The 9,604-nt window shown below is 36.7% G+C and overlaps 1 protein-coding gene across 1 annotated transcript; it reads right to left on the bottom strand.

Annotated features, from left to right (window-relative positions):
- Window positions 1-1,064: 1,064 nt before the first annotated feature.
- On the bottom strand, window positions 1,065-6,795 carry LOC133983259 (extracellular matrix protein 1-like). The gene is made up of 11 exons (XM_062422282.1): window positions 6,592-6,795; window positions 5,760-5,819; window positions 5,378-5,446; window positions 5,088-5,144; window positions 4,921-4,941; window positions 4,530-4,804; window positions 3,599-3,804; window positions 2,751-3,039; window positions 2,446-2,645; window positions 2,034-2,121; window positions 1,065-1,662 (listed from the first exon to the last, which is right to left on the bottom strand). The coding sequence occupies exons 1-11, from the start codon at window positions 6,659-6,661 to the stop codon at window positions 1,483-1,485; spliced, it is 1,515 nt and encodes a 504-aa protein (XP_062278266.1). The 5' UTR covers window positions 6,662-6,795; the 3' UTR covers window positions 1,065-1,482.
- Window positions 6,796-9,604: the final 2,809 nt, after the last annotated feature.

The following is a 9,604-nucleotide window of genomic DNA, read 5'->3' as shown; positions in this document are numbered from 1 at the left end:
TTTTAAGACATACTTGAAAAATTGTGAAGCCATCTTTTAAGAGATTCCTTGATAATGCACATTCAAGCTAAGTATAGGGGGGGTCAATATCTACAATGTAAGTGCTTTTTGAAGGGATCTTCTAATTACTGGTATACACAGGAGGAATGATTACAGCAAATAATGATTATTGCTTTGACATTCATATGGGCAGCTGACTATTGTTTAAGTCAGAATTTAAAAATTGTGAATCCATCTTTTAATACAAAATATGAGACAACTTTGTTTGGTGGTTCAAAACAGGTCCTGAGGCATGCACCAAAAACAAAGCAAAAGCACTACATTAAAAAAGAAAAATAAAGAAAAATCAACACTTTGTAAGTGTCTTACTGTAACTCTTCTCAACTTCTTTGACCACTATATATACAATATGATATGTTGTAATTGTTTAATAGTCTTCTTAATCAGAGAGCTGGCCTACAATATTATTTAATTCCTGGAAATTTCTGACGTGGTACTAAAAAAAGGAAAATCTCAATTGTGTAATTTGTGGGTACATAGTTTGTAGCCCTGATTAATTAGTGGGGATAAAAATGTATTTTATGCTATACTTTATGTAGTTAGTTGGTCAGACATCTATGGAAATGAGCTCTACTCAGACTTCTAGTTTTTATTCTGTGAAAAGTTTCAATTGTATGAAGTATGCCTTGTTTGTGTTGTAAAAACAGTTTCTTCAACAAATGATAAACAAAAATAAAATTCAATAAAAATCACATTTGTGCACAGTTAAGAAACATACAGTATAACATCAAATGGTTTAAAAGAGTACATGAGCAAAAACTAATTAATTACATTCAAGTCTTTATGTCAATTTGTCCAGGTGATATTCTGACCACTATAAATGTATGTGTTTCAATGTTTATCTAAAAGACACATTTCATAACATGTTTCTTACTTGTGACCATCACATTTACACTCAGTTGCCAATAATCCTCACCAGCTTGAGTTTTCTTATTTTACCAAGCACACTGGGGTTAAACTAACAGTATAAGCCTTCAATGTAAGAAAACAGAAAACAACACAACTTACATTTTAAAAATGTTTTTATTAGAACTGTTATAGATTTGATCTTAACCACAAAATCATATAAAGAGGATAGCTGACCTTGCAGCTTCCGAAGGAATAAAGAAAATACATTCATAATCAAATATGCAAAAAGCAGCCTATTAAAATAGTGGTACAGTGACACAGACAACAGTCTGGTTAATCAACTATGCATTAAACAATATCTTGGTATCTTTATGAATGCACTCTTGTGATGGAAATGCTTCCCAAGTGATCCCAGATGAAAATATGAAAAATATCACTGGGAGTAGATGAAGCTAGAATTTGGTTCACACTTTAGATGTGCTTTTCATCTTACAGACCTTTAAGTGGAATTTGTGTGCCATCAACCGAATGGCCCAGTGCCAGTGGGGGTCAGCAGCAAAAGGTCACAGGGGTTTAGGAGATCGGGCACCTTTTCTTCTTCTTCTGGCGTAAGAGATTGGTTGCCTTGGTGATGGCATCCATGAGAATTTTAGAGATGCACTGTGGAGACTCTTGGACAGGTAGACGGCAACAGTGGTCAATAGATGTGTAGATCCTCTGTGATGAACACAGGTTCTGTGACGTTTCCTTAAGCTGATGTCAGGAACAGAAAAGGTGATATAGAATTAGAAAAGTCAGAATTTTGTGTTTATATTTCCCAACCTTAAGCACTTCAAATACTACATTTACTGCTTTACTCCCCATCCCCACTTTTATATATATATATATATATATATTTATAATTTTAGAGATGCACTGTGGAGACTCCACACACACACATATATATATATATATATATATATATATATATATATATATATATATATATATATATATATATATATATATATATATATATATATATATATATATATATATATATATATATATATATATATATATATATATATATATAAACAGACTCACTTCCTTTTTGATGAGTTTTGACTGATTTTTTTACTCACCCTTTGCCCAAAACAATCAGTCTGGTCTTGTGGCGACAGGGGGCAGCATTTGTCCACAAAGTGTTTGAGTGGAAAACCAACAGGGAATCTGAAGCACAGTCAGAATAAAATGTTATGTTCCTGCTCAAACATATTGTGTACCCATGTTTAATTAAATAGACAATATCAGATTATACACCAATTATACTAGGGATAAACAAAGCTTGCATATTTCAAGTTAAAGAGATATTTCAATTTATTAGGCAGCTTGAGATAAATGTATTTTCTGTGGCAGAACAAATAACAAAAAGCATTGAAAGAAACAGAAGAAGAGGAAATGTACAAAGGCCACATTTAAAAGAAAAACGTATTGTTGAACTAGATAAAAGGAGACAGGAAGATGGAAGGACAAATGTAGGAAGTACTGTCTTACTTCTTCTTGATGATCTTGTGCGTGTCACAGATTTTGTTAAGCGAGAGCTCTTCAGTGACTGAAGTCATGTTGTAATGTGGGTCGGGAGATATGTTTTGGAAACAGTCAAATCGATCATTTTCTCCATTGTCCAAACAACAGCGAGAACTGGTCTCATCACTGTTCTTATGCAAGCAAAACTTGTTCAGCTCCTCACGCCACTAAGACACAAAAGGAGCAACAACATCAGAAGGAATTAAAGAGAAAGGCCATATTACTTTACCAAAAATGACAAAACATTTAGGTGTGTAGGTTTCTCGCTGTACCTTTTGTTCAGCACAAACGACCACATCCTGCCTCTTTTTGCAACACTGTTTGAATCCCTTCTCCATGCGATTAATGGTCTTGGCCTGACGAGCCAGCCATTCGTAGCCTATATTGGGCAGGCACTTGTTGCTATAGAGGGGGCGAATCTTCTGGTTGCGACACAGTGACTCAATGACAGCTGCAGTGGGTCGTCCAGGGGGAAACCTGATGTCAACTTTTTGGGAAGTAACTGGTTTCTTCTCCTTTTTTCCTCTGTTTCTTCTGACACTATATGGAGTCATCACTGTCCTGCAACATACAAGACATAACAACACGGATATGACCTACTTTGGCTTCTTGGAATCATTTAAAATGGCCAAAAGGTAAGAGAAGCAAGGTCATGACTGGAGGGTCGCTGGTTCTATTCCCCGGACCAGCAGGATGAAAAAATAAATAAAAAAAATAAAGGAAGTGCGGTTTGCAAAATGTGTATTGAATCAACAGCCCTTCTTTAAATTCATCCTCTCCTTTGTCTTAAAGACTAAGGCTGGTGTTATTCTATACTTTTGTTACAAATCAGAAAATGAACAAAAGACATAAATACATATAAACATACAGTAGATGTCATCAAATAAAGTTGCAATGAGCTATGAAAGCACTAAGAGTCTATCAGCCCTTTGTTAAAGTGTTTGTGCAATAGCAATTAGGCCTACAGCTTGTTTAAGAACCCAATCTGTTTGACTTAGCCCTCAAAGCTGTTGAGGGTCCGCCAGATTAATACACAATCAGTGACGCTGGTTGTGGTCAGAAGTGAAACAGGCTTCAAACTTTCATTTATTATTTTCATTTTATTTATTTTCCCGCATACCTCTGGCAAGTGTTGGGGTCAAAGTTGAAGGGGGCAGAAGAGGGGAGCGGCAGCACCGGCAGCTCCTCTGTTGCCTCATAGTTTGGGTTCGGTGCATCGTTATGGAAGCAGTTTAGTCTTTCGTTGCCTCGTAGTCTGCAGCAGTGATAGAGTCGATCCTTAACAGATGAGTCCTCCTCACAGAAGTAACTGACTGACTGCTTCCACTACAGCAAACATAAAAAACAATAACAACAGTCAGGGTGTATAAATTAATTCTTGAGTACTGGCATGAAATGTGCATGCCTGAGGCTGTAAGCTGAATGAATAGAGCACCTACAATTATGCAGAGCCACTTAAGAGCCACTTAAGACACCAAAAATTACAAAAAGAAACATGGTAAGCATAAAGTCTTAAGATTAAGGTAATGAAAAATAACTTTGGACAGGTTTGTTGTTTGCCATCAGTAAGCTCCGCTGGTGCTCACACCAAGGCCTGTCTGTTATGTCTGCCAGGGCTGCATATAATGCGCTAATCGACTGGAAGCACCCGAGGCCTTCAACTTTGATTCAAAAATGTGAGTATCATCTCTGCAATGTGAAGAATGTTCCCTGCTCTTTAAAAAAAAATATTTGGCATGATACAAAAGCATCTGAAGAAAAACACACTAACACATTACAGCTTCAGGAATCAAGTCAAAATTAACATAAAAGTTGCAAATAATATAAAGCCTATGAAAACGTCTCCACTTAAGGGATTAAGCAGACATCAGAACTGTAACAGTAATTATATCTTGGTTTTCAGCATGAAATTATATTTGTCTGGGATTTAATTTTATCTCCACAGTGCATTATAATTAAATATTATGTTTTTCATCATTGAGACTAACAAGATCCTAAAATCCTGAAAATATCATCTTTGAACAAAAATCGTGGCTGTTGTGAAAACTCACAGCTTGTGTGGCACAACAGAGGGTCACTTCCCTCCCCAATGTCTGGTTCCCTTTGCAGCATTCACTAAACCAAGACTCTGCTTTATTGATAGCACTGGCCCTTCGGACCTGTTGGCCAAAACCAGAGGTAGGAAAATAGGAGTCTGGGTAGCGGGGACGATGGTCTCCATGGAGACAGATGGCTTGGAGATTGTCCGAGGTCGGCCGGCCAAGAGGGAACTGAACAGGATAGTCCAGCGCAGGAGGATGAGAACGGGGCCCGAAACTTGGTCGACCTTTGAGGGAAGAACAGAAACAATACTGTGACTTGATACTTGTGCAGTAGAAGGAGGTTTTAAATGATACGTGTTAAATGAAAACTCAAAAGAAATAGAAGAAAATAGATACACACGTCCTCTAGGTGCGAAGCCCCCTGAAAGAATAAAGGCAATTATCATTAAACAGCAGTTCATTTTGGTGTTTTCATTTAGAAGTGCTGCTTTGTTGGTCAGGATTTGTTGGAATATGACAGGAAAGATTTGTAAGAGAAAGCAAAAGACACAACAGATGAATACCTACCTCTGTCATTCAAGCCATCACGCCGTGGAGACACAAGTACCTGCTCTATGGGGAACTCTATGAAAACAGAGAAAACAAGAAATAAAAGAGGTCACTTACGACTGTGTGATTCATTACTGGCCAAAGTTAAAAAAGGAAAAAAAAAAGTTAGACAGACAAATCTGAGCAGCTACAGTGATAAATGTTTGAAGAGGACACATACATCTACCAAAACCAAGTTTGGTCTTGTATGTAGTTGAATCAAATGAAGGTCAAAATAACAAATGGTAACAGGATAAAACAGGACATACCTTTGGGATCAAAGAGATCCGATAAATCTGCCTCTTTCTGCAACATGAATGAATCTGGTGGCTGCAACTCTTTAAGACACATGAATTTTTATAAAGTTGGCAGCTAAAACAATTACATACACACATAAGTTTAAGACAAAAGACAGAAAAGAAACAAATGCACATTTATATTTCTATACATATGACAGCCTCTGTAATCCATAACTTGGCCCATTAAAAAGGCATGCATAAGCTAAAATCCAGTCGTAACCTTAACCTCTTGAAGTTGAGGCTGCTTGCCAAAATGCCATGTGTCTTCTAATGGGTGCTTGGAAACATACTGCACTTATATGTGAATACACTCATGCAAAAAATAAAAAATAAAGCACACAAAAACACACACCTTGCATGATTTTGTCAATGTCAAAGGTGGCCTCACATTGCTCATAGAGGCATCTGTCATCTGGAAAGTTTAACACACACAAAGAGAAAGAGAGCGGCAGACAGGAAAGCCAGACAATGTTATGCAACTCTGCACTGTACACATAAATTTTACTGAAACAGTCAGCGGTGGAAGAAGAATTCATATATTTACATGAGTAATAGTAGCACTTTTACCATCTCAAATTATTTCACTGCTAGTTTAAGTCCTGTAATAAAAAATGACACTTAAGTAAGGTTTGGATGTTATGTCAGAAAAATGTATTCACAGTATTAAAAGGCAGAATGCTCCCCTTTATTATTACTGATTTCAGTGTTGTAGCTGGTTGAGATGGAGCAGATTTTGATAGTGTGCATGATCTCTGGTAGTTTAACAGTGCATCATATTTCATCTGTATGTATAAGGAGTCTGAAATACACCATAAGTCTGAATCAGCAGTCTTCGTAGCTTTAGCAGTGAAATAAATGAAACAATGAGTACAGTATTGACTTATGAAATGTTGTGAAGCACCATAATAATGTAACTGAAAATTGGAGTCACTTCAGTTATTGTACTCAGTTATATTCAGTTCAACCACTGGTAACACAAATAAAATCTTATCAGAATAAACATGTCATTAAAAGTATTTGTGTATACGGAAAGGAATGTAAGAGGCTCCACAGTTGAAATAAACACACTTACAGCAGTTCAAGGCTAACAAAAACGGAGCCGGGGCTATCACCCAAGAAGAAAACACAACAATTTCTGGCATGAACAACAAAAGGAAGGAGGAAAAACCAACATCAGCACTGACCTGTGGATGCTGAGCTCAGTACAGTTAGGACAAATGCGATGGCGCAGACTAAAGCCCCAGACGAGCCCATTGCAAACTTGTTGGTATCTGTGTTGTAGGCCTGCAGTTTGTCCTGCAGAGAGAGCAGAGGCCGCCCAGGAAAACACGCTCAGCTGGGAAACTTACTGACCGGCCCGTTAATTGGTCCAATACACGCCGCCGTGCTGTCTGTCCGAGAGTGAAACCCCGCAACAGGGCAAACACTTTTATGGTTGTCCTGGGGTTTAAGGGGGAGGACGAGGCGGAGAAAGCAGAAAAGGGAGGGAAGAAAGTTTTGCAACATGACTCATAGGTTAGCCTCTAAAATCATGTTTATTGTTGGGTGGGAAGCCATGATCCTGTTTTCTGTAAATGTCCCTGAGTATAAACGCAAGTGAGGACATGACTCCTGTTTGGATTATTTATTCAGTTAACTCCTCACTCACTTACTGCCCTGTCATTAGATAATAATGTTTAGCTGAGTTTAGCCAATCAGCTGTTCTGGCTGAAATAGACTATGTGACCAAATTGGTGCTGCTGGTCGTGCCAGATGGAAGTTAAAGGTGAAAGAGAAGGTGAGGATCCTGTATATAGCTGCACACTCTCGTTTTTACCTTGCTTCTCCCGTATTTCAGACCCATCTCCTGCTGCCCTCCAGTTTGGTCATTTCTCACAGGAATCTCCCGTAATTTACAAGGCTCAAATTTATTTATGAATAATCGGATCAATATGTTTATTTGTTAATAATATGAAGACGCGCACAATAACAAATGTTTTATTTTGAAAGCTCAACCCGGAAGCTACCGCAGCTCCGTTATCTTGAATCTGAAACACAACATGGTGAAACGTTTAAACTGTAAATAAAAGAGCACATTTTCTGCTTCAGACAATGCCGAGTTTACTGACTAACTAGCCTATTACAAACCAGGATGTGTTGCGTGAACTATCGCCATCTTAACCCCTCACTAATATCCCCGCACATTTTCTTCTGTGTGTTGCGTTAAGCCGCAGATAAAAGGCTGCTGCTTGGAGTTAAACAACATTTTTAAAAAATAAATAAAAATTAAGCCCTATTCAAAAGTTTAAAAGTTTTTTCATGCATTTGTACCACAGTATTAAACTGCAGTTTAGTGTTTCTGTGATCTTCATGTTTTGTTGTAATAAAAATAGAATAAATACTACGTAGGCTAAGATAAACAATAATAAATAGAATAAATACCAAGTAAGCCTCGTGCTTACAGTATACACACAAACTGTACTTACAAGCATACAACAAACAAAATAAACAGCAAATACACACATTTATAGATAGTTAATGTTGTGCTCATACAATGATCAAATATAAATGTGTTGTTACATGTGTTTGTACCACAGTGTTAAACTTCAGTGCAGTGTTTCTGTGATGTTCATGTTGTGTTGTAATAAAAAAGAAACAAGAATAAATCATAAATAAATAAGTTATTGTGAATACATTAATACGTTATTGTGAATAAATAATGTTATTGTGAATTTATTTATGGGTATTGAAGTCTAATAATACATAATAAATATGTGTATATTTTTTTGCAATAACACCCCTCAAAAAACAGCATTACCCTGCCTCCACCATACAAGGTCCCCCCAAAACTTAAATTAAATCAATTTTACATCAAGGGGAAGAGACAACCTCACAACTACTAAATCATACCAGAAAAAGAAAAAACAGGTCTACATCCATACATATACATCTACGACTACATCAATACATGTGAGGATCTATACAGTCACACAAATGTTCAACATGTACAAATGCAGTATATATCTATGAGAATTCATGAGGTGGATTTCAAGCTGTTTGTTAAATTGTATTTTATCTTTGATTTCAATAATTGCACAAGGTAACAAATTCCATTTCTACACAGCTCTGTACATAACAGTTTTTTCACTGCATCAGATTTGGGTATCGGCATTGTAAACCTTCCTTTTACCGCCTGTCTGGTAGAGTAATTATGCCTGTTTTTAGTGTAATGAATTAGCTTGTGTAGACAATTGGGTTTTTTTGTTGATACAGATATTCCTAAAAAACAAACAAAATTAGACATCCTGATAGTCTTTGTTCTACCATAGGCCAAGATAAACATTTGTACATATATAAAGTGTTGGTCCTCTTTTTACACTTGAGGGCTAGACGCGCTGCTCTATTTTTGACTATTTGAAGTTTATTGAGATCTTTTTTTGAGGCATTTGACCACACAGCAGGACAATGTGAGTGCTAAGGAGTTCTGTGTCTAAACATACTGTAGGCGTGGTATCTGTTGTCCAATGTCTTATACTGTAGTTGAGCGGATATGAAATATAGGTGAAAATGAGGTGCTTCTAAGCCTCTTAATGACTGATTTTGGGCTTTTTCTAGTTCCAGTAGAATGAAGTGACAAGACTGTCTAATATATTGACCCATTTTTTGTGGAGGGGTAACTGGGGTCATTTGAAACAGGTAGATGAGTTTTGGTAGTATATTTATCTTTATGGCTGCGATACGTCCTATAAGAGAGAGTGGTCATTTGTTCCATCTAGCTAAATCACCTTCAGTGTTTTTCAGGAGAGGTGTGAAATTGAGGTCTTCTATTTGTTGTTCTTGTTAGATTTAATAATTAAACATTAATGTATTTGGGTTGTTTTTGTTGTTGTTGTTGCTGTTTGTGTTGAAGAATATAGCTGAATTGGTTTGATTATAATACTAGTATTATTTTACTTAATTTGAGTACTGGTTAATGCTTTCGTTTTGAAGATACATATTTAACTGAGAAGATATTTTGATGAGTGTATTGCAGACCTCAACATTCCAATGTGTGCCATGAAGGGGTAAGATTTCCGATTTTGACCAATTGATGAAGTAGCCATAGAGAGATTTTACTGAATTGGTTAATTAGACTATGCACTTGGTGAAGCGAGGTTTGTGGGTTTGTGAGATATGGAAGTGTATCATCTACAAATAAGCTAATTTTGTATTTATTTG

Source organism: Scomber scombrus, chromosome 7, assembly GCF_963691925.1.
Source record: "Scomber scombrus chromosome 7, fScoSco1.1, whole genome shotgun sequence".
In the NCBI taxonomy this organism is placed as follows: Eukaryota; Metazoa; Chordata; class Actinopteri; order Scombriformes; family Scombridae; genus Scomber; species Scomber scombrus.
Note: the sequence above shows the minus strand (reverse complement) of the source record. Positions and strands in the feature narration are given on the sequence as shown.

Coding starts and splice junctions, on each gene's coding strand:
- LOC133983259 (XM_062422282.1), bottom strand. CDS start 6,661: ATGGGCTCGTCTGGGGCTTTAGTCTGCGCCATCGCATTTGTCCTAACT. Junction 2,122..2,445: donor CACAAGATCATCAAGAAGAA/GTAAGACAGTAC, acceptor ACTGTGCTTCAG/ATTCCCTGTTGGTTTTCCAC. Junction 1,663..2,033: donor CTGATTGTTTTGGGCAAAGG/GTGAGTAAAAAA, acceptor TCCTGACATCAG/CTTAAGGAAACGTCACAGAA.